Source organism: Neopelma chrysocephalum, unplaced genomic scaffold (genome assembly GCF_003984885.1).
Source record: "Neopelma chrysocephalum unplaced genomic scaffold, ASM398488v2 Primary Assembly neopelma1_283, whole genome shotgun sequence".
NCBI classification, from domain to species: Eukaryota; Metazoa; Chordata; class Aves; order Passeriformes; family Pipridae; genus Neopelma; species Neopelma chrysocephalum.
In genome coordinates this window covers 425,445-450,530 of record NW_020897945.1, presented here as the reverse complement: position 1 = coordinate 450,530, position 25,086 = coordinate 425,445, and the positions used below count along the sequence as shown (strand labels likewise).

The 25,086-nt window shown below is 48.7% G+C and overlaps 1 protein-coding gene across 2 annotated transcripts in view; it reads right to left on the bottom strand.

Annotated features, from left to right (window-relative positions):
* The window catches only part of PTBP1 (polypyrimidine tract binding protein 1), a 30,351-nt gene continuing 5,265 nt past the window's right edge, over positions 1-25,086 (bottom strand). The window contains exons 2-15 of one of the 2 annotated variants that reach the window (XM_027704626.1): positions 21,833-21,863; positions 13,249-13,324; positions 12,562-12,734; positions 11,475-11,621; positions 10,555-10,725; positions 9,746-9,856; positions 9,248-9,422; positions 8,438-8,515; positions 7,175-7,320; positions 4,605-4,638; positions 4,008-4,100; positions 3,483-3,699; positions 3,168-3,245; positions 1-2,803 (exon numbers count right to left, since the gene is read on the bottom strand). In XM_027704626.1, coding sequence (XP_027560427.1) covers positions 2,671-2,803; positions 3,168-3,245; positions 3,483-3,699; positions 4,008-4,100; positions 4,605-4,638; positions 7,175-7,320; positions 8,438-8,515; positions 9,248-9,422; positions 9,746-9,856; positions 10,555-10,725; positions 11,475-11,621; positions 12,562-12,734; positions 13,249-13,324; positions 21,833-21,863 — 1,663 coding nt within the window. In that variant the 3' untranslated portion in view covers positions 1-2,670. The remainder of the gene's footprint in view (positions 2,804-3,167; positions 3,246-3,482; positions 3,700-4,007; positions 4,101-4,604; positions 4,639-7,174; positions 7,321-8,437; positions 8,516-9,247; positions 9,423-9,745; positions 9,857-10,554; positions 10,726-11,474; positions 11,622-12,561; positions 12,735-13,248; positions 13,325-21,832; positions 21,864-25,086) is intronic. The other variant, XM_027704627.1, reaches the window with a different exon arrangement.

The window sequence follows — 25,086 nt, the reverse complement described above, 5'->3', positions numbered from 1 at the left end:
TGAAGGATACAGAAGAATTTATTGAAAGCACAAGTACAGACTGGGCACCAACTGCTTCTACAATCTCAACAGGAAATAATGGAGCTACAGAAAGGTACAAAGGTTGTTATAAAGTAGTTTTAATTTCTTTTCTTTTTGCATTACAAACATTCTTTGAAAGAGGCAATGGAATTCTGATGGTGTGTACGCTTCCCCTCCCCACCCACCTTCCACAATACTGAACCTGGAATTGCTGTTATCAAAATATACAATACATCTGGTCACCATAAAAAACTGGGTTTTGCTGCCCCTCATGTCTTACAACAGGTATAAAAAAATTATAAATATGTACACCCTTAGTTACTCACATTCTTTACATGCAAACACAGGATCCGAAGGGAGCACCTGCCGTGCCGGGGGCCCGGTTACCCCAATCCAGCCGCGATTTGCACGGGACACCCGGAGTGTCCCGGCCGGGGCCCGGCCCCGGGAGCCTCCCCAGCGCTGGGGAGGGTGATGGGGGCACTGACCGGTCACACCCCGGTGCTGGGGCGGGCTGGGGCCCCCCGTGGGTCTCTCAACAGGGAGGGGAGGAGGCGACGGCCACCGAGACCCCCGGATGTGCCTTCCTGAGCACAGGACGCTGGCAGGGCCCCAGGGAGCTCTGCAGGGCCCCAGCACGGCTCTCGTGGATTTAGAGGTACCCAAAAGCAACGCTGTCACTGGGGGGTCTCGCCCTCCTCGGCCAACGGGGGGGACCCAGCGCGCCACAGCCCCGGCCGGAGCCTCACTCGGACCTCACACACTTCTCCAGCATAATCATATCCTTGAGAGTCCAGGGAGGAACTACAGAAAGTTAAGACTTTTCCAAACACTCAGTGCTAGGCAAGTCAAGAGCTCCCACACCAAGCAAGGAAATCAGAACTTGCAACACTAAGACAATTAAAAAACAAACTTTGGTCCACAATTTGCAGAAAAACCCTGAAAAAAAGTACAAGATTCTTGTTATTTTGCATCCGAACAGGTTGCAGGTTAGAGGGAAATGTAAGGCAACGTTGGATCACACGGAATAGAAGGCAGAATGGCCCGGGAAAGAGTTGTAAGCCAGAAAAAAAAAATAAAATAAAAAAATGGTTGTATCATTGGGAAAAACCGATCTGCTGCATTCTACTTTTAATAAATTCCCTTCCTAGAACAACATCTGGGCTTATAGGTTCAAAAGGTAAAAAAATCTTTAGCCTGGGTCCTTTTCCTTCCATTCCCGAGCTGTTTGTGCTCGTTCTCTCACACCCTTGGCTCTGCTCATCCTCAGCCACGACCTCAGCCTGGAAACTACTCCTGCCCTACAGCTTCAATTACAAAACAAAGAAAATAAAAGTACAGTATACACGGGTAATACCACAAAGGAGTAAATTTAGATTACGTTTATACCATCTTATCATTCTATAAAAGGTACTTAAACTATTTCTTTTGCATATAAAGAGATTAGAATATTTGGTCAACTGGAAATATTGCTAGGCACAGAGGACAGCAACGGCATCAAAGTATAATACAAGGATTCAAACAAAAGCTCAAATGCTGAAGACATGCTCTAAGAACGATGGCGGAGCTACAGCGGCCTCGTTAATCTCCAATTAGGGGCACGAAGGTGCCTTGCAGGCACCTCTCTAATCACGGGGTATCCAAGGATTCTCCAAATCCTAGCCAAGCGTTTAGGTATATACACACACAATTTTGACAAACTCTGATTCATCTTCTCAGGTGTCCCACAGGGGCTCTTCTGTCCCTCACCAATGCTCTGTGAGGGCAGAGCCCTCGGGCTCGCTCCTGACACTGGAATGTGATTTGGCCTTGGGAACGCTCCCCCACCCAGACCTTTGCTGGTCCGAGTGTGACAGAGGATCTGGGGTGACTCCCACCTGAGGTGCAGGTGGCAATGACCCACGAGCAGACTGGGAGGCGGCACAAGACACGCTGGGATTGAGACACTCGTGAGTCCCAGCCCAGCATTTCCTCTCTCTGCTCTGCCAGCTCCCCCAGCTGATCGTGGCCAGAGCTGCTCCTCCCCCTGGGCTCTGCCCATCCCCTCCCTGCCGCTCGGATGTTTCCCAAAGAAGTAGAAGGTTTAAGGCACAGGACAGCAGGTGCACAGGTAAGGTGGGATCAATGCAACCGAGGGTTGTGCTGGGCGGGGTGGGAGCTCCTGGTCACCGCAATCCTGACTCCAAGGCGCTACAGTGAATTCACACAGTGGTTTTAGGTCTTTCAAGGCATGGATGGGTAAAGAAATTAAAAAAGGCATCAATGTGAAACCTGATAAAACTTGTTGGGATCTGCTTTTTAGGGGAGGAGCAGGAGGGGAGGGGAATTTCCCAGAGCAGGTTCCATAGTGTAAACTTGAACTTGTGATTTTTATTGGAACAGTCAAGATTGTTACCCATCACCGCAAGGTTAGCAAGAGGAATTAGAGTTAATTTTCTTTTTTTTTAAAAACCGGTAAACTGATTTCTCTTTAAAAAAATAAAATCTCTGGTCTTTTAAGGTCACTTCAGCTGCATTTTTAAAGTGGCTTTTTTTTTTTTTTTTCTGGAATGATGGAAGTTGAAACTCTGGTGTCCAGCCTTTTAAGGTCAAGGCTGAGCCCCACAGGTTTTTAAGTCAAGTCCATTTTGTCTCAGGCCTTCCCAAGCTCTAAATGGTGGACTTGGAGAAGGACACACGCAGGTGATGGTTCTCCCCCAGGTCATGATTGTGGAACTCAATGAGGGACTGAATGGCTTCTTCCACAGAGCCCATCTGGATCAGAGCCATTTTACGGTCCTTCCTGACAAGACACAAGTTTCAGGCATGTTCAGTTCCAGTGCAGGAGCTTCCCCAACTCGATCCAAGTTCTCTCATCCAGCACTTGATGGGGCTGGCAGAGAACTAACCCCCTCCAGGTACTTGCACTACACTCACTCTCTACACAGAGGAGTATCTCTGTAGCAAGCACGTACAGCCCAACTCCTCAGCCAGTGCTCAAACCAAGGTTCCTCAGGAATTCTTTATTCCACAGTCAAACGCTGCATTAGTGAGGATTCTGCTCACCTTTTTGAGCCTGAGCTGGGATTTGATTGGAACTAAGTACTTCCACCCTTCCCATACAGAGAAGCCCAGTGTAAGGAGAGGATGTAACACAAAACACTTACTGGAAGAATTTGAATCCTTTGACCACCCCACCATTGCTTGAAAATAACATCTTAAGATCTTCTTCAGTTATTGAGGGTCTGAAAGAAATAGTGTTTCCAGTCAAAATGACATTGATAGGCCCAGTTAATCTCAAAAAACTAATTCTCATCAGAGACTTTTCTAAATTCCCTACCAGCAGCGCCTTGGCCTGGCAAGGAGACGGAACAGGGAGCTGGGGCAGCTCTCCTGCCAGCAGCACAGAGCTGCCCGTGCCTGCACTCAGACCAAAGCTGCAAACACCTCAACACTCAGCCACATCCCCAGCAGGTACTCACGGAATATTGGACAGATGAAGGGTGGCAGAAGGGGGAAAGATATTTTGGAAATTTTTGGAGCCTGGTTTCTTGAAGCGATGTAGAGGAGAGTTGCCATAGTCCTTGGTCAGGCGCTGCTCCTCCTGGCCCTTGCCAGGCAGCTGCACCGTCTGGTGCTTGGACAGCGTGATACGGATCGGCTTCCCGTGGAGCTTCTGCCCGTTCAAGTGGCTCATGGCTGCAAGGGGGAGGACACACCTCACTGCAGGGGCACTTCAGTTTTGTTCAGACACAAATTCCAAGCCAGAATTTCACTCTAGTTCTGCCCTCGCAGCCATCACACCCTGCAGGGTCCCCCAGACTCACTGTGTTCTCAGTCTGCTTCCCTCTTGCACCCACGAGCTACCCCTGCCCCAGAGCTGCCCCACAGCCACGGACACATTCGGGGTTTGGGTCTTCTTTTGCAAGAGAACAAAGTGCCAATATTAAAGCTCTAACTACCCATTTTGGCTCTCACTGCCCAGAGTCTGACGCTCCCAAGCTTACCAAGCTGGGCCTGGTTCCCGTCGGTCATCTGAACTAGGGCATTCTCCTGCTTCTTAAATAAAATCTTCACCCTCTGCACATCACCATAGACTCCTTCAAAGAGGGAGTAAACAAGAACAGTCTTAGATAGGAAAACAAAACAAGTTCTCATTCAACTTAACATCAGCTAATCAATCCAACAGCAAAAAAATCCATTCCCAACCAGAACTGATCTCATTTCAACCATGGTTACGTATTCTGCTCTAATTAAGGGAATTCTTACATAGCAGAATAATAATGGAACAATACATTAAAGAAAAGACACTGGGTTTCAGCGAAAAGCCAAAATCTTACTGCCAGAAGACTGGACAATTTTGCATGCTCTCACAATTTAAAACTCTTATCAAAGACATGCAAAGCAATAACCCATGCAGAACTGAACCAAAACCAAAGGCAAACTAAATTAAACAGCAAACTAAATAAACAATGTAAAAACCAAAATTACGCATTCAAAAAAAAAAAAAAAGGCAAACTGCAAACTGTACATTTCTGAAGTATCAAAAAGTAATCTCAAATAAATGAAAAACAAGGTAATAAAAAGTGTGAATAATAACATACCGAAAAGAATAAAGAGGCATTGGGGTGTAACTCTCTTTAGAGAACAGCAGAGCAAGGCAGCGGAGGGACAGGGAAGAGGTAAGGAATCGAAGGGGAGAGCGAGGTTGCACAAATCGTCCACAACGAGGAAGGGCAGAGTCCCCGCAGGAAATGGCGAAATTGGTTGATGGATGATGAAGTTTTCAAGATGGTTAATATTGAAGGGCAGGTTGGTTTCCGAAGAGCAGGGTTTTTATTTTTTTTGTTTTGTGTTTTTTTTTTTTTTTTTTTTGGAAGGGGAATGTTTTTATTTTTTGTTTCAAGCAACAACAGGAAGCAGAAGTACCGTGCAGTCAGTTGGCAAAGAAATTCCGGATCAGGGGAAGAAAAAAAATTCAGGGATGGGGAGAAAAGAAAAAAGTAGCAAAAAACACAGGTCAGTAAATACATAAGGAATATGTAGTGTTCCATCAGTCAGATTTATAGAATTCTACATACAATAACTCGCTTACAGAAACAGTTAATAGGTTTTACCTAGTGGAACACAATGATAAAGAAAAGGCATTTTTACTTCAGATATACAAAGATGTAAGAGACAGTATCCCCACGGAGTGACTTCCACAGGCTGCAATACCCAATTCAATCACAATGGCATTCCCTAAAATTTGACTCAAAAGACTTTGTCCGTTTACACAAATTCCTTGGATGAAATGACTTCATGAACCGAGTCACAAACAGCCGGATCTGCTGCTCCGGGGCCGGGCCCTGCGGGAAGGAACCTGTACCACAGCACTTGGCTGGGAAAAAGGAACATCCCCCACGGATACCAAGCACTGCTTCAAGGGAACAGGTCATCTGGATGAGCAGCTGTACTGCCCCAAAAGCCCCCTCCAAGGCCTGCTGGAAGCACTTGGATAAAGGGTCTGATGCCTCATTTGCAGAGGTCTGTTCCCATCCACGGCCTGAGCTCACCGTGCAGAACCCAAAGTGTTGGGTCACCACAAGGGATGTGCAGACACTGCTCCCACTCTTGGGGAAGGAAAAACAGAGCCATTTCAGTTCCCACAATTCCCATTCAGGAAAACCCCACAGCACAGCAGTCACTCCAGGCAATACTGTTTCTTTACTAACTGGTTGTGGCACAGGTAAGTTTCTACAACACTGATTATACAGGCAATGGAAAAAGTTTCATGTCTGTTAGTTTACAGCTTCAGTCCAAGTCCCAAAGTCTCTCTAGCCCAAAGACAAGCTGGATGGAGAGTGAAGAGCTCCTCAAAATACACAGGGCATGAAATAACTGCTTGCTCCTGCCTGAACAGAGCTGTCCCCACTGGCACTGCTCAGGGCTGTGAGAAATCAAGAGGGGCAGCACAGCCCCTTGTCCTGCCACTGCCATTCAGGCACCCAAGAGCATCCCTGGAGCACACACTTGGCAGCATCACACTGGTCAGGAATAACAATGCCAGCTCTCATTAAGACTTATGATGGAACAAGCCAGAGATGAGAGTCCCTGGAATGGCAGAGCAGTTCCCAGGCAGCACGAGCAGCAAATCCCAAAGCTGTTCCACAGCCCCTGCCATTATTTCATGCTCTGGAGAGAACAGCAATGACAGGTAAGAGCAGTCTGAAACATGATCCAATTGGTTCATCTCATCCAGAGTTAAACATTTTGATCATTCATCACATCCAGGCTTCCCCTTTGATCCAAAGAGGTTTTGTGGTGACTCTGCACTGGTAAGTTTTACAGCTTTGCAAAGTGCTATTAACGTGTGTGCACAGTCCCACCAGTTACAGCTCCTCAGCAGAGCCTCATCACTCTGCTGCATGCCAGAGGTTCTACACTTTCAATCCAACCAGAGCCAGGGGCTGACTGAAGGAAAATCCAAGCCCCCCATATCCAATTCCCTTATGATGCCGTCTTTCATTAAAGAAGATTTTTGTTCAACTATTGCTTGCTTTATTTTTAAAGAAACCCAAATATTTCAACTCATTCAGTTAAGTAGAATTGAAAATGTAAACTGTGAGCTGTTAAGGGATTTAACTAAGGAAAAACTTCCAGAAATCCTGGAAGGGGGAAATGTGCAAGCACATGGCAGAGGAAATACTGCACAGGTACAAAGTCAAGCTGGCAGGGATCCAGACACTACACAGAAAGAGCAAAGATCAGCATGAAGCCTCTCTGTAGTTCTGAATTAATGTATTAAAAACTACAACATGCCAAGGAAAAGGAATGGACATGGCTATTCTGTGACCCAAATGACACTATTCCATGGGAATGGCAGGGAGACTCCAAACAGAAAAGGGAGGAAGGGACAGGCATTGTAGTCTCTGGGGGACAAGAGCAGGCAGGCAGCATCCTTGGTGTTGAACCAAGGAAGAGCAATTTCAATTTGAGATGGACTTTCCCATTTCCCTTCAGCAACTAGAACTAGAGTACTGCTCTGCTCTGCTCTGGGGCCGGCAGAGCGCGGGCACTTCCTTTGGATACAGCAGGATTTCACTTTCAATGAATTTCAGCCCAATCCGTGTTCAGAAAGTGAGAGCAGAGATAACAGGAAGGAGAAAAAAGTAAAAGTTAGGACTGCACTAACCTCTGGGATCAGATTGCTAACCAGCAGCACGGAGTGCCCTGCCCCAGCCAGGCCGGGAATGGCAATCCGTCCTGCTGCAGCCGCTGCAGCTGCTGCTGGAATAGCCAAAGGAGTTAGTGCTCCAGGAACATTTGGAACTGTCAGGCCTGGAAATTAAAGAATATTAACCGGTAAAGAATTAACAGCATGTACTCTAGTGTATTTGCTGCACCAGAAGGGAAAACAGCACACTCTCTGAACCATGCAAGTCATCATTCCCAACAGTGACCGTGTATCCTAAGGGCAACAGGAGCCTCCGCTTCTGGTGCTGCAGGAAATGTTCTGGTTTCTGACAGGATTTGCTTTTGCAGTGCCTGGTGCTGGGCAGGTTCCTCAGCACTCTCACACGTTTCACAAGCAACGGACGAGCACAAAGCCTCAGCTCTGCTGTGCAGGGCAGGAGTCACACGTGGGGAGGGTCCATCCAACCAGGGCATGCACAACGTGCTCTCACCATGCATGCGACCACCAGGCACCCTGTGCCACCACCACCCAGCTCTCCTGAACAGGAACCACTGCAGCTGGATTCACAGGCATTCCTGGGCTGTTCCCAGAACCAGCTGCACCTCCTGTGCTGGCCCTCCAAGGCCAAGAGCTCTAGAGCTCGAGAAACAACTGCTGGTGATCAATTCCATGGATTACTCCCCCAAACAGCCCTTCTTGTTTCCCAAGCAGGGATGGATGTTACCAAAACAGCATTGTCTCAACAGCCTGGTCTGTGCTTGTCTGTCATAAGCAAGGAAATTCCATCAGGTTCCCAGAAAGTCAACATGGCTTGGAATGCTGAGAGCCCCAGCAAAGCCTGTTTAGACTGGCACTCCAGTGAGTGTTTGCAGCACCTCCATCCTTCATCTCAGACTCTTGGCCACTTCTGGAAGTGAGTCCCTAACCTCTGCAACCACATGAGGAAATTCAAAGCACAAGAACTTGTATCTTTTCCCCATGTCCCTCAATTATTTTAAACCCTGCCTTTACTGTCTCTCCTATCCTGCTTCATGTAGTTTCCTCCTGCCACCAGGACATTGCCCAGAGGTGCTGCAGCTGCACACAATGTTCCTTAGCTGAGGTGATGTACTGGAACACCAGTCCCTTCCATACCCAAGTGCCAGCATTTAGAATTCACATGGCTAACCCCAGAAAAACTACCACTACTTTGACTTAAAACATCAAGATGCTTCAATAACAGAAAACCTACATAAAATTCCAACTTACGAAATACAGTACCTGCAGCCTGAGGAATGGCAAAAGTAGGAGGAAAGCCAGCTCCTGCATATGGAGAAGGAGAGATTATTCCTGGGGCACCTGGGAAAGACATACACATTATGCAAAGACATACAACAGCAGGAAAACGCTAGATTTCCCAAAACTACAGAACATTCTGAGTTGGAACAGACCCTTAAGGATCATTGAGTTCAATTCTTAGCCCTACACAGGGCAGCCCCAACAATCACACCAAGTGCCTGAGAGCATTGTCTAAATGCTTCTTCAACTCTGTCAGGCTTGTGTTGTGACCACTTCCCCGAGGAGCCTGTTCCAGTGCCCAACCACACTCTGGGGGAAGAATCTTTTCCTAATATCTAACCTAAACCTCCCTAAAGTTATCTGGAACATCCTGATCTGTTCTTCAACACAAGCGTTTAGTTTAAAGCTAAACCCTAAAACACAAACAGCAATTCAAAAATGCCTCCTGTGTAACACCGAACTTCAAGGGGTTACAGAAGCGATTCCTCTGCTAACCCTGCCGTTCCGGAGCAGCCCCGAGGATGAGCTGTGACCAGCACACCCCGCCCTCGCTGCAGGAAGATCGAACCCGCGCAGTGTTCAGAGCGAACACGAGGTGGCGGCAGCGGCGCCCCCGGCCCGGACCCGCCCGTCCTGCACTGCTCCGATCCTCGGCCATTCCCAGCTTTTCCTCCCTGGTCACACTGCGTTCTGAAGTTTTGACTGAATACACCAGGATGAGGCCCCCTCCCCTTCCCACACTGACACACACACCAGTTGGATTTTTTCTGCTCCCCCTCCCCGAACTCTCACCAAAAGCAGCTGCCATGGTCTGGTCCAGAGTGGGCTGATTGTCCCCAGAGGGCAGGTCTGGGCGGGTGTAGTCTCTGCTCTTGTCATTATTGTACTTTACATTAAGACTGGTGAGCTTGGAGAAGTCGATGCGCAGCGTGCAGCAGGCGTTGTAGATGTTCTGTCCATCCAGGGACTGTGAGGGAACAAATCAGTCCTCACCCAAATGGCCTTTAGACCAAGCTCACAGCAAGTGCTCTCTGGAGAGAGGTGTTAGGCCACCCCAGGGCTCCACCTGAGGACAGGCAGGTACCTCCTGCCTCATTCAGCCCCTCTGGCAGCCCCTGAGCCACCCACGCTGTGTGTGGGGGCAATTCCCTCCCACTCCTGCTCTGCCCTCAGGGCAATGCTGGTGTCAGCCCAGCAGCACCTCCGAGCACATCCCAATGCCAGCATCCCACCTGAGCTTGGACTGACCAAGGTAAACCCGACAGAGCAATCCAGGGGTGCAGCACTCACCAGTTTGGCATGCTGAGCACTCATGGGGTCAGCATATTGCAACAGGGCCTGAAACTGGTGGTTCTTTGTGAACGTGATGATTTTCAAGACTGTACCAAATTTGGAAAAAATCTGCAAGATAATATTTGGATATCTTGTTATCACATTACCAGTAAGATAATTTCATATTGATCTCTTATCACATGCAGAAAACAGCAGTCATCCTTTTCAGCCTGTCAGCTTCCAACTGAAACACTGAAGGTTTTAAACCACACCATGGGCATCAGCCTAGAACACACCAGAGTGATCGAACCACCCCCTAAACACAGTTTGTTTGTTCTGGGTTATTACACAGGAAGATTCACAAATACCTTCACAAACTGGACCTTCTCCAGGAATTTCAAGGATTCTTTAATGCAGTCAAGCGTGCATTTTAAACACGAAGATGAAGTTAAGCAACTGCAGCAGACAGTGGGAACTTTCCAAACTGGCCACTGCCTAAACAGCCTAAATGGCTCCTGGACACTGTACGTTTCCTCTGCCCTGGCGTGAGGACAAGGTGCACCTACTTTTGCTAAAACCTAAAGAGAACTTGAGGAACTGTAATCAATCCAATTAAAGTGGACCAGAAATCAAACCTCTGGAAATTAAAGTCTGGCCAGAGTGGGACCAATCTCCTGTAGGTGTCAGGTCTCCAGAGAAGTCTGACAGCTCTGTTCAGAACTCGCATTGTACAAACACAAACCAGAGGTGCTGCAAATACAACAACGCCCCAGGTGTTGCTGCCCCTTCCTCCAGGAACTTCAAGCAGTTGTGGGGACGTGTTTTACCTGATGCAGAACATCCAGAGTGACGGGGTAGAAGAGGTTCTCCACAATGATCCTCAGGACAGGGCTCTGGCCAGCCATGGCCATCCCCGCATCGACGGCCGCGGCCGTGGCTGCCAGCGCCAGGTTCCCGGTCTGCACCGTGGCCACGGCCTGCAGAGCTGCTTGGGCACGCTGCAGGACCAAACACCCTGTCAGACCCACACTCATGCTTGCAAAAACACACTGTCAGCTCTCCTGGAGCCTCCTGCTTGTGAACAGCCAGCTGGATGCAGCAGCGAGCACAACAGCCCCGTGCTGCGGATGCCACGGCTTTAGCACCTTTGAAACAGGGCCAGTACAGACCACCCCAACCAGTCAGGGCAACGCAAAAATGCAAACTAAATCAAACATGCAGTACCTATGCTACTGCAAAACCTTGCTCAGCATCAACAGGTGCAGTAAAATTATCCCATTATTTATAAAAAGGGAAAAATGAGGCACTGGGTGCTCTGACCCTGAAAAGGGAGAGGAGGCAAAAGGGATGTACTGGCAGTCATCCCTGATAAGGACCCACAAGTAACTTGACTTTTTTTCCAGTGTTCCTGTCCTACAAGACTGCCAAGAGCAGCCGAGCTGAAACCAGGAACTTTTTCCCCTCTGCAGAGTGTGTGGTGCACAGAAACCCTCGAGGGCCCAGAGCAAGCCTGAAGATCTGCTGGGTTCAGGTGCTGCTGCCTTGAAGCTGCACCTACCTGCACCAGGCTGTGCTCCACCACAGGTGAGCTCTGCCTCATCAGGGCTGCACTCTGCAGAAATCTTTCCAACACTAGAAACAAATGCCCTGAAGCACCAGACATCACCCAAGCCCCTGGATCTCAAACCACCAGCTGAGATCTGGCTGTCCCCCCACCCTGGGACGACAACACAAAGAACAAACTGACTGCTTGGTTTGGAGAGTTATCTGTCTTCAGCTCCTTGTGGTTGGAGAACTGGATGTAGATGGGCTGGCTCCGGAGCATGGGAGCGATGGTGGTGTAGTAGTTCACCATGGTGTTGGCTGCCTCCTCCGTGTTCATCTCTATGAAAGCCTGGGAAGTCAAACCCAACGCAGACACGTCACACCAGGACAGCAGCAGGTCACCCTGAACAGACCCTCCAGCAAAGCCACAGCAGGACTGGATTTTCACAACCCGCTTACACACAGGGAACTGTTTAAGAGCTGACTGTAAGTGGAACAAATGAGGATCTTCCCCCTCCAGACTGATTTAATGCAACAGCTTCAGTGTCGCCCTAAGATCTCCATATGTGTATTTACACATAAGTGTCTGCAAGGACACAAAAATGCAGCAACAATCCACCCTTCACCTCTCCCCAGGGCAGGAAGCCCCCTCGCTGCTCTGCACCCTCAGGGGCTCCTCTCCCTCAGAACACAAACGTAAGGGACTGCAGCGAGTCACTGCAGTAAGCACTTATGTATAATCACACCACGCAATATATCAGAGGCACCTTTCCATAATTAAGATTAAAGACGTAATTTTAAGCAATGATTAAAGTTGACTTGCTTTTTTTACTCCTTAATTTGCAAGACAATTTTAGTTACCAAATTAGTGCACACCTCCTGCATTACCCAAGAGTGTTTCAGCCTCACACAGCTCATTTGCTGGGTCTGGAAAGGTGTCCTCAGTAGGCCACGTTGCACGCTGCTAACTCGGCTGTCGAGCCAGCCCCAGTGAAAAAGGCCAACTCATGACACTGCTGCTCAAATAATTCCCTGGTCTGCAATTTCCAAACCAGGCCTAACGCTAATTATAAGTGACAACCTGTAATTATGGACTGAGCTCCTTCTGCAGCCTGAAAATAGTATTTTCTACAGCTCATAGGATAATCACAGAAAAGTAAAATAAGAGTACGCAGAAGTTATTGACTCCTAACACATGGCAGCTGTTTAAACAATTTGGAGCTGGTTTCCTGATGACAAACTCATCGAGCCTTTGACACAATCCCTGCTTTCAATTACAGAGACAATACCTGGTTTTTTCCTTTCAGCATTAGAAGATTGGTGACCTTGCCAAAAGGTAAGCCCAGAGAAATGACCTCTGCCTCCGTGACGTCACTGGGGAGCTTCCGGACGTGGATTACTCGGGATGGGACCCCAGCACTTCGACTGTCACCTTTGAACTTTTTGCTGTCGTTTCCATTATCTGTAAGAAGCAGGAGTCACTGCTGATGAGAAGGGTCTAGAAGAACAAGCAGGCACTTCCCAAATGCTGACACACAGACTGTGCTCCCCAGCCAGTTACTGTTCTATTACAGAGAAATTCCACAGTCTAAGTTAACTTGACTCTGAAGACACATGGTTTTACTCTCTTTTCCCCCCAAATTACACGATGGGAGTGACATAGCTGAATGCCACTGCAATGGAATCAACTCTCTAGTGGCCATTTCACAGCCTGTTTACAGCACACACACATCCACCCACATTTCTAGTGCAGGCCTGAGCCACTAACCCCAAGATTGCTGCTTTATTCCTTTCCACTTGGCCTGGTGTTCTTGGCAGAAGTTTATTACTATTATTCAGCACTGTCCTACAAAGGCCTAATAAGTACGAAAAATGAAGAGATTTTAAAATTACAACCAAGTAGGAAAATCCAGATCTCCTCACAGTACTTGCAACACTTAGAACTAATTGCTGTGCTTGTTTCTACATAATATTACCTGAAGAAGCAGCGTTGCTGTTCATGATAAAGGGTCCATTAGCAACACAAGGAGAGAAAAGCTCGTCAGGTCCCCGCTGGAAGAGAACAGATGAAAGGTAAACAGACAGCATTTTACTCCATTCTATCCAGGCACTCCTAAAGCAGAACAACTGAGAGAAAGCTGGAGAGGAGCTGAACACAAGTGTAAGTGAAAACATACTGACAGTGGGCAGTGAAGCTCACCTCCATGAATTAAGTATCAGTCAGATCCAGTTTGGTAATGGAGCAGCACTCTCCAGTATCTCTTTTCAGCTCAGCATTAGGGATCTTGGGGCAGGAGTGTTGCTGAGCTGTGTGAAGCCACTACACGAGCGCTGAGCACCGACCGGCACCTTCTCCTGCCATACCCACAGAACAGGTTTCTGACTGCTCCTATCCCACAGCATTTTCACTCTGAAGCTGCCAAAACTCCTTGGGTATGACTTGGCAGTTATGAACCAAAGCTATGTACTTTGTGCCCCGTCCCTGGAAGTGTTCACAGCCAGGCTGGACAGGGCTTGGAACACCCTGCTCTGGTGGAAGGTGTCTCCTGGTAACAACATTCCCTGGAAGGTCACCCAAACCACCTCAACTGACCAGGACTGGTCTAACCCATAGGAGGCACAAGAAACACTACTAAGACAAAAGTAAACATGACTACAAATGACTTCTTAGCACAATCTGTACTTGCATACACAATACAGCTTACAATCAGCATGGCTTAATTTCAAGTTTCACAGAAGACTTCAAATCCCATTGTAAATTGTGAGTGAACAAGATACTACAGATCTAACACATAAGAGTACTTTCTCATCGTTTTCTACATCGCTCTTCCACAGAAATGCCACACTAAAAGGCTTTCACCACACAGAAAAGCTCAGAGCTCATCCCTGCCTCAGCTAACTCCCACCCACCTTGATGGAAACATACCCCGCTCCACACCGTGGCACCAGAAACCCTTATCTTCCAATGCCCTGTATCTGGTGGCACCTGCAGAAACAGGATCTCTGCAAAAGAAAAGCTCTGCACACTCTCCCAGCAAACAGGCTGGGAAAGTAGGTCACTGAGAACCCCAGAACACCCAGCTACAGACACAATTTGGTTGGTTTTTTTTCTTTCCCCCTCAAATCTTGAATTTCTTGTTTGACTACTCACTGCCAGCTCTTCAAAGAGGCTTCAAGGACTTTGATGTCCCAAAGATGAGAATTAGGCCAGGTTCCCAACTGCGGTTCCTGTGCTGCTGCTGGTCACCTGCAAGCACTGACCAGGTCCCACCAAGGCTCTGTGCACAGAGGCCTCGGCCTCTTCCTCCTCCTCCTCCTCACATGGCACAGTCATTAGGAACGGGCCTTTTAACAGCTGTTCTAATTAGCACTTCCATTCCTGAGTACAGCAAGAGGCAAGCTGGGCCGGGAGGCTACTAGACTGTGATCCCATCCTTTGATGACTCAAATCAAGGCATAAATCCAAGGCTAAAAGAAATCCCCCAGTTAACTGCAAGAACACTCTTGTGCCTACACTGCTGCAGCCACTCCAGGTACAGCTTCCCATGCTGTGGCCTGGGATCCACCTGGCAGCTACTGACAAGAACCATGGACCAGAGCACAGTCCTGCCCACACAGACGGGTGGTTTTGGCCTCATGAAAGCCCTCCCATCAGGATTTAACGGGCCTTCACCATTTTAAAACGCGTTCTTAAATATTAACTTGTAAAATTCTGCACATCCAGAACCCCAGGTCTTCCAGTACAACTTGGTGTGTCTGTGCAAGCACACTGGGCAACTCCTGCAAACCATCCTGCAAACGCCAGGAGAACAGGCCACATACTTGGCTCTCATGGAGGCAACACTAGGAAACCATAAAGTGGAAAAACAAGCATTTATACTATTATGGAAAGAATTTCTATTCCCTGAATTTAACTTTCCTAATGGCTTGTTTAAAGTAAACATTTTCTTGAATATTTGAACACTTCCTGGCAGGCCCTGTGATAAGGATGTCACTGCAGCCAGGCTCGGGCTCCACGTGTCCATGTCGTGTCTGTGTCTCTTTAAGGAGAGCAATTTCCAGTCCACTCCCCTCTTATCTCGGAGACAGCCTGTGCTGCCCACTGTGACCAGAGCCGGGAGGCAGAGGGGGATGACTGTTCGACATCAAAAGCAGCAGCAGCCAATTTGTAAGCTTCCCAGCTGGAAGCACATGCAAACCAAGAGGGAAGGCTGCCGGAGTTGGGAAACCGCAGTTATTCCAAGGTCTTTTCTCTACACAAGGAAGTTTACAGACAGTACATGTAGTACTGCACAGTCACAGCAAAGTTATTTCCCACATCTCCCTTCAGAGGGGTGGCTGTTGAAGTGCAAGAGGAGCAGCCCCAGCGCCCCAAGGAGCTGCAGTGGTGACACTGAGCTGCCATCCCCAGGCCACACAGCCCAGTCCCCAGCACAGGGAGGCTGCATCAGCCACAACTTTTCATCAGTGTGTGTTCCTCCTCTGTTCCTTTTGGAGCCCATACTGGATAACCACGGGAAATCATTCCTTTTTGGAATGACCAAACTGAGGCAAACTGACCCCAGTTCTCTGTGACCCTGCCCCCAGCAGTGGGTGCTCAGTAGCCTCGATCAGCTCTCTGCCCTTACACTGCAGGGATTGCCACAGTCTCTTTCCAGACTCGTCTGGTCTGTTCTTTCTGTACATATTAAAAACTCCGAAGAGTTTCTGTAAAACCACAGTATAAATTCAAATGCTTCATACCAAGTACCCAATTCAGTAGAGGCAGAGGAACCAAAGCGAGTCTGGTTGGTTGAACAGGTTTAGAAGACTTTCTCACTAACAACGTACCCATTGGGTATTTTGAATTATACTGGGAAAGCCAGCAGAAAAGTTATTGATTCCGAAGTTTTATGTAATTTAATTTAGGTTTAAAACAAAGCAAACCCAGCAAGGGCTGTGGGGGTGCTAGTGCTCACACCCACATCCACCCACAGCACTGCTTCTCTCCCTGCTGCGTTTGCTGAGTTGTTTGGGGAGGCCCAGCTGCACTTCAAGATATGGTTCTCCAGCCCCCCGTTCCCATCCCTGCTCACAGAGGCATTAATTACGCTGACATTTCTGCTCAGCCGCTCGTTTGCAGCTGGTATTTTTATGACCAGATTAACAGAAGCCACAGCGTGCTTGCAGCACATCAAATTCCTCGTTTGAACTAACAAATCTCCTCTTCCTGTTGACTGAAAACAAGCACCACTTCTGGAGTTACACTGCCAGATCCTACCTAGAGCAGAGCGGGGCTGTTTCCACCCAAATCCCCAGAGCAGCACAATGGCACCACGGAAACCCTGCCGGGAGGGGTTTCCATGCCAGCAGCCTCCTCTGGCCTGACACTCCTGGCTGCAGGAGGCCCCTTGCCCAAGCTGCACTAATTTAATCACACTCTGGGGCAGCTCTGCTGCCAACACTTCGTTCCCTTTTCTGAGCCATGGAGAGGGAGGCAAGGTACAACTTAACATTTCATATGTTCTCCAGTTATCTTTCTGACCACCACCCAAACTCGAAGCCTTGCTTTGCTTTAAAGTTTTAACAAGTAAGCCTTCAGAATTTTTGGTCTGTACAAGCTTTCACAGCTTAAAAAGCAACATCTCATTCACATACACCACGTGCTGCCTTACTGCCACTAGGATTTTACCTGGTTTACCACACTCTGGAATGAGGCCAGAGATTGTCTCAGCTCCTACCAGCACACCTAGAAGTGCTACAGAAATTCCCAGCTGCCCTATATAATCCTTTATCTACTTAAGATCCAGCACTTATTTTAAATGGATTACAGTAAGTCAACTGCATCCTGCCTGTGCAAAAGGCTAGAAAACAAAGTGAACGATCATAAAAATATTCATTTAAAGTCAAACAAGTGACATTAATCAATATTCAGATAGAAAACAAAATTAAAGCAATGTCAAAAAGACGGGGCATGTGAGAAGGAAAGGGGCAATGACCAGAAAAGCCAGAAGGCACAGGCTGGTCAAGCCCAAAATCTACAAAAAGCTGTTTCTCTCCCCGGCTCACTGAGAAAACCCTACAGAGCAGCAGCACTCCCTGCCTTTGGACGTGGAGCATCTTACTCTGCTCTGACAGACACAGGACAGCAGCACTTGTGAGGGAAAAGGTAGATTTTGGAGGCAAACAGGCCATCAGCTAACAGGCACTCACAGAAAGCAAAGCAGGGAAGAGCTGCACCTGGAAACCCCCCTCTGAAAAGAAACCAAAGCAAATCTGTCCTGCAGGAAGCCAGAGCACATGGGCATCATTGTTCTTCACTCTCCCTACGACTGGAAAAGTATTGTGGAGCCAACAAGAGACCACCGTGACATTTTCACAAAAATGACACAGATCATTGAGGAGCTCAGGCAAACCCTCTGCTCTGATCAGAGAGGCAAGAAATGCCTCTGAGCACAGGAGGAACAGAGCGGCTCATCAAGGGCTGTTCGGGGTCAGTCCCAGAGGGACGCAGGAATGCTCTGATCCTTCGGTTCACAGCTCAAACCTCTGTGAAGAAACTATTAAGAGAAATCCAGTCTGATGACATCATCATCACACTCATGTTACATTCCAACAGTTTTTGCGAGAGATTTGAGATTCAAGAATGGAACTAAATTTAAACTACTAGGAAGGATGCCAGTTTTCCTCATCTTCCACCAAAGACTCACATCCAGCAAGTCTCCCTTATGTTCTCCCTCTATTCCCCTCTCCTACCTCCAGCACTCTTCAGTCAGTTAAAGTAGTGTGAAAAACATTCCAGTTTGGGTCAGAAACACAAACCACGAGTCAACTTTTCTTGTGAAACATCTCTGAAGAACACACACCACACCTGCATCCCCATCAGGAAGCTGGGAAGTTAAGGCCAACACAAAGCAACTTCAAGACCCTGCAGCCTCATCACAGCACGACACTGCTCCCAGCTCAGTGTCACTCACCCTTTGGACACAAAATTTATCATCTGATCAGAACCAAAAGAGTTGGGTTCAATTTGGTTCACCAAATTGCTCATGGCTGATGTACCAAGAGAGCTCCATACCATTAACCAAATTAAATTCAACCCAGCAGTCAGCATATTCCATGGACACAGTGGATCTGTGGGAGAGGCATCAGCCTGTCTGGCAGGCGCAGAGGACACTTATTTTTAACCCACACTCTGCTCAGCCAACACCAGTCACCTGCCACTTCAGGCTCTCAAAACTTGTTACAACCTCCCTCGTGCCTGGACAAGATTCAGGCTGGTACCTCTCCAGAGGAGCCAACGTGGAGCTCCACCCTGGCATCCCCACTGGCACACTGGGCACACACACACTCCCAGCCCCTCTGAAGGCGGGTGAGCTGCTCAGAGCACGGCAGGTTCCTACCATGGTGCTGCTGCGAGCGCCGGCACTGTTTCTGTGGGCTACAGACCAGCCCTGGAGTTCCTAAAAGCCACCAGACCCTCCAGTACTGCAGGAGAGCACCTGCTCACACCCCGAGCTTTGGCAACAAGCTGCACTGAGCTCGAGCACACAGCAGCCACACAGCAAAGCCGGATCCTCAACCCACTCACCCATCAGCCCCTCCCCACTTTCTCAGTCTCTGCTACTATGGAGACACCCTGTGAAACAAACCTGCCCTTTGAGCAAATAAAAGGTGTGGCCAGTTTAAATAGCCCAAAATTCCTAAACTCCAAGCGCTACAGCAATGCAGTCATGCTGGCTCTGTAGGGCAGTACACACCCAGGCTTTATGATCTACTGTTCCCAAGCTGAAACTTAACTACCCGTCAACCTTGAGCTTTTAAATCATTGCCATGGAGCAGAGGGGGCCTTGGCAAAGCTCAGCACAAATCCTATGAGAGAGAAATACTGCTGGATGAGTCACTCCAGGCATACAGAACCTATGGAAGGACATTTCTGCCCCACCTGTCAAAGGGCTGATGGATGGGACGGCTCAAACACCGGTCCAAGCAAGCACAGCTTAAAGGAGCTGTAGCAGAGCCATGGGGAGTCTGAAATTAAATAATGCTTCCCCTCCTTGCTGGTATGAGAGATCAACAAACGTGGCACCAGCACACCTGCATCTTTCAGTCTGACAGTACCTGAAGGAGACATCAGAGTCAGAGATCAGAATCCATCCCTACACTTGTGGGATTAAAAAGGCGCAGTTGAGTAATTGCCACATGTTATCTTCCTATTTTTTTTAATCATCCCAGACTGAGGGCAAAGTAGGCCTGAGCTTAAAATCCAGTATTTTCTCCAACCGTTTTATGAGCAGATACATGAATTCAAGACCCAGGTGCATAGGGCAGCGTGTGGCACTCTCAGGTGAGATGGAGCTGTTTGGCACACCCAGCTGACCCAACGCCCCCCAACAGCCACTGCCACCCGTGTCCCCTGCCACCAACATGTGGCTCCCATGTGTGCTCACGCCTGTTGGGAGGCCACAAGAGCCAGCTTGTTGCAGCCTCTAACTAAAGCCATAGGAGGGGACTGGAATTTCCTCACAACATTCTTGGCCTGCTGCCTGAAGCCATAATTACGGTTCCCATGGCAAAGATCCTGGCTTCACCACAAATCACTTCTATGCAGTCAGTCTCTATCACACTCCAGCAAAGCTTGTTTTAAAAATTAACTTCTCAAACACCACAGAACTGCACTTTTGGTTTATGGAAGCAAAATCTTTCAAGCAGAGCTTAACTTAAGCAAGAAACTACAGGATTATTCAGCCCCTAAACTATTCTGAGACTTTTTCAATCACCAAAATGCAATTTCACTTAAAGAAGGACTTGTCACAGTTCATCCTCTCTCTAGTCAGTCAGTCCTGCTCAGAGACTGTTAAGAGTGTGAAGGAACAGTGATATCCAAGGAAATTAAACAGGGCAAGGAGATACAAGAGAGAGGGACCTCGATCAGACTACCTGGAAGAGGAAACTGCAGGGTCAAACCAGCACCTCAGAGCTCAAACACAGTGCCTCCATCTTAGGGCCACACTTCCTCTTCAGACAGCAGTGAAATTATGGGAAGAAGTAAGTCTTATATCATGTGTTCCTAATCTGCAGGACATTCCAGAAGGCTGTGCATCAGGAATCCCCACACCAGAATAGCAATGAGCTTCCTAAACAAACTCACACACTTTAAACTGAGGAGCCAGGAATGGCTACTACAATTACACCTGATTAAAAATAAGACCAATGGGCAGTACAGTGCTCAGAGGAGTGAGCCATGAGGACATCCAGGGACTTCTTAAGAAACTAAATTAAATTAAGATCTCAGAAAAACTAATAAGTGGGTGTGAATACTCTTAATATGTAAATTAAGGATGTGAAAAATAATAAAATAAAAGGCCAGCAGCCTGCCCTTTAAAACAATAAAGCAGAGCAAACTGCTCTATAGTGTCAAGGGATGCCTTGGTCCACCTTTCATAATGGCTATGAACTATTAACTAACCTTTGTTGTCCAGGCTCAAGCCTCTCCTCCTTGCATCCGATGGCAAACTGCACTCTTTGCAGCAGGCAGCATTCTCAGCCAGAACCAGACAATATCCCTAATCCAAATTTCAGATTCACAGAGGAGGAAAAGCTGGAGCAACCTTTCCCCCCAGAGCCCCTTCACGCATTTAATGCTTCTCAGACCCCAAAAGCTGCCTGTGCTGAGCTGCAGCCACAGCTCACTCTGTACTCCCAGCCGGCCAGCAGCGAGTTCTGTGCGATGCTCGCACTCAGCTCTGTGGCACTGCCAGGCTCCCGTGGCACTGCCAGGCTCCCAGTGCACCACCTCTGCTCCACCAGCCCCATCCCTTGGCCTCTCTCCCCCAGGCATCCCTTCCCCAGCCCCGCCAAGGCCACTGGCAGCTCTCGGTCACCGAGGGCCGACACTCACACGGGGCTGAGCTCCCTGCAGTCCTGATCCCAGAGCTACAACGTGCACCGAGACAAACCCAGCCCTGCAGCCCGGGAAGGAGGGTCAGTCTGTCCTGCACATTCCAGGTCTGTCCTGCACATTTCAGTTCAGCATTTCACAGCACCAGTGCTGACCCCCGTCGCCACCCGCAGCAGATAAGGAGCCTCCTTTTCAGCACTTTGAGTTTAGGGCTAAGGCTGCGCTCTCCAAACCTCAGACTAGAAAGGCAAAGGTCATATTTGCTGTACTAGCAGGAAATAAAAATCAACAGCTAAACGCTCCCTTTTGTGGCAGAAGGATTTCTGACATGTAACTGAACGGGAATTCACACAAACGAAGGAAACAGAGTTCTCCAAAGGAAAAGGATCAGTTCTCCATGGAGAAGCATTGTCTAGCACACAAGTAACAAGCATGGCTCGACATTTTAGACTGTTCCTAAATGCAATAAAGTTGATAATCAATGTCCAAATGCCAAGAGCTAAATGCTGAGCCATATTATAAGTTTTAAGTGCACATGAAACTAAATTACCTTCTGGTTAAAACCAATTTACGTGGTACCAGAAATAACCCTTTACAGCTGAAGATCTACATTTGTTAAGGCTAAAACTAGGTCAGATGCTGAGCAGTGTAAAAAGAGAGAAAAAGTGAGAAGTGCCTACCTTTGTACCAACTGTTATATCTTGGACAATGCTGTAGAAAAAAGAAAGAAAAGGATTAAAAAAGTTAGATAGGTTTGCCACAAAAATCCAGCATAGTTTACAGTAGTAAGAAAAAAGCAAGTCAAAGTGCACAGTTGTCTTTGCAGGTGAGCCAAGGACAGTTTATACAAAGAAAAATTATTAGATGGTGATGGTGGAGACCCAAGACCCAGCAGTGCCAGAAAACTGCAGCTCTCCCACTCCCTATGGCAGCGCCTGCTCCTCCTGCAAGGGCCTGGGGGGGTAGGAACGAACACCCCCGAGCCTCTGACCACACCGAGAGGAAGAGAGTCAGCTCTGCCACCAACATCCCCTGCTGCGGTTCCTGTCCCACTGACACCCGTGGAGTCCCTGCCAGGCCCAAGGCCAGCTCCAGCAGGGCTGAAGGCACCAACACCAGAGCTCCAGCGGTCCCGGGACAGAGCCTGGCTGTGTCCCCGTGGAGCAGGAGCTGGGGCCGGGCTCAGAGCAGCCCTCTGGCCACGGGGCCGGGCTCAGAGCAGCCCTCAGGCACTGCTGGAGCCACAGCAGGGCCCGACTGGACACGCACCCAGGCAGTCCCAGCCTGGGGTATGCCCTACACAGGATTCCTCTATTGAGTCTAGCAAAAACCACTTGTTAAACTCTACCTAAGACACTTAAACTTTCTAAAATGAGACTTTCTGATGAACTAAGACAAAAATTAGCACCAGGTGTACCTCAAGCAACCCAGCTCCTGTCAGCAGTGAATTCTCTACACCACAGCACACACCACCTAAGAGCAACATCTTCCACCAGTGCAGTTGGAATGCTTGCCTACCATCTCCCAGAGCCTTGCAGCACCTCCACGTTACTGTTTCGTGGAAGTGCTCAGGACAGCCTAAGGATTCCAGTTATACCCTCACACCGGAGATTGCACCTTTTTTTAATAAACTCCAACCCCCTGCAAAGCAGCAACACAAAACCGAGAGCAGAAACGACCCCTTTGGACTGCCATGTCCACAGCCCTGCCCGCTTCCACTCCCCTCCCAGAGCTGCCTGGAACTGCAGGGCACAGGACCCAGCAGTGGTTGGCTGAGCGACCTGCAGCAGCTCCACAGAGCAGGGGGACACATGGCAGGCAGGGCAGTCGTTCTTGAACCAGCAGTATGAAACCTGGAGTACTCAAGAACAACTTGACACGGTGAGTTAATGTGAGAGAACTTGCATTTACTAATTCTTACTTCCCTCCCCTCTTGCAACGGTTCGTAACTTTTCAGGGAATTAAATCCTGCTCGATCTCGTCAGGCTGTCCCAGTGTCCCCAGCTCCAAGGAGGAGCCCCAGCAGGAGCCAGCTCAGCTCCTCACACTTCCTCTTCCCCCCAACCTGCCGTGTCATCATAACCCAGCGCTCTGCAGCTGGAGCCACAGCCCAACCCCACGGCTGCTGCGGGAAGCCACGCGATAGTTCCGCATTTTCCAGGGAAGTGCTCGGAGGAGGCCGTGTCTGACACCGCTCCGCGGGCCCAGAGCTGGGCACCCGCAGGGCAGACGGGCTGGCTGCACCCCGGGGGCAGCAGCAATGAACTAATGAAACCCATCTGCAGGGAGCAGTTCAAGGAACCAGCATCGCTAAACACGGCACACGTTCCTCAGCTCACACACAAACATCGATCCAGGCATTCCCACAACCTCAGAACAGCCACTGCCAACCAAGCACAGCCAGAACACAGAACGTCCCAGGTTCCCCAAACTCTCCAACTTACCCCAGAGCAGTTTCTCCCACTTCCTGTTCCTCCTGTGGGCCTCTCGCACAGGAAATGTTTTACATAAAGTGCCTTAGCAGGGAATGGCATTTAGAACCATCCAACAGGAAGAGCTGTTTTATTTGCCAAGAGCTATCGATTCCTGGGATATTACTGCAGCCCACTTGATAACAAATACCACAGGAAACAAGCTCCACAGTATTTCAGAATTTTTATTCAAATGTGCGACGTACTTCCAGTTCACACACCCCCTCAATAAATTATCCCAAGCTTCATTCTCCTCTCATGCACATCAGCCTTCAGGATGGGACTAAAACTTTTCCCAGTTCCGAAAGAACAGGCAAAAAAAGCCCTTCATAAAAATTATTTTTTTTCCATGGAATAATGGGATAATTCCTACGCAATAAGGGGAAAAATTAAGCGGCACCAGTAAAACCTCCAGGTCATTTTCCAAAGCAGCATTTCGGACTCCTCGCGTGTTTTAACAAAGCAACTTATTCAAAGGGGATCACTCGGGCACAGCTCGAGATCATTTTCGGGAGAAGGACACGGGAGCAGCCTGGAGCCAGGGGGCTGCTCGCTGCCAGCTCGGCAAAAACTTAAAACCATTCTCTGAAGCAGCTTTTGAAGTTTCAGCAGGAGACAGGGGGCACTTTCACGGGGCAAACACATCCCACACCAGGACCTCCAAAAGACCAGGGGTAACTGAGACTCGCGTGTTTCGCTAAAACTACATTCAAATAGCAGCTACTTTAACGTGCACAGAACATCAGCCTTCCCAGGAACCACAGCTGACATCAAACCAATTTTTGCCACTAGAATGTGTGATCTCATGTGCTGAGAACTTGTTGGTTTGCTGTTTTTTTTTAATATCATTCAACACGGTGAGCAACTGGTTAAAAGCAGTAGAGCGATCCTAGACTGCAAAAATTGTAAGATACACGATTTTTATGGGTTTTAAGATGAAAACAACACTGAGACGCCACTTTTTCAGCGTGTAAAAAAACCCAGACATGTGACTATGCCTAATTCTCCCCAGACCAGTGTTCCGAGGCAGAAAGCGAGAAGGCACTAATTTGGGCTTCCCGTACTTATGGCTGTGGGAAAACAAACTGCTCACTCGGAGGCCTTCAGAAACACTTTAACTACTGAGCGCTAGAAGAAACAAAAAAAAAATCAGATCGCAAAAAAACTACGCCACACAGGATGAGAGAAGCACGGAGATCTCGCTTTCGAGAGATCCCCTGATAAAACACCCGCTCCAGAGCCAACTCTGCCGCAGCGAGGCCCCGCCGGGCGCTGGTTACAGAGGAATCGACGCGACCAAAGTTGCGCTGTGGGAACTCCCCGCTCTGGAAGGAGCTGCGGAGCGGAGCGGGAGCGGGGCCGTACCTGCGGCGCTCAGGTGAGGCGGCGGTGGAGCCCTGCCCAACCTGGCCACCGAAACCCGGCCACAAAGGGAGCCCGCCGGGAACCCCCCATTGTCTGGC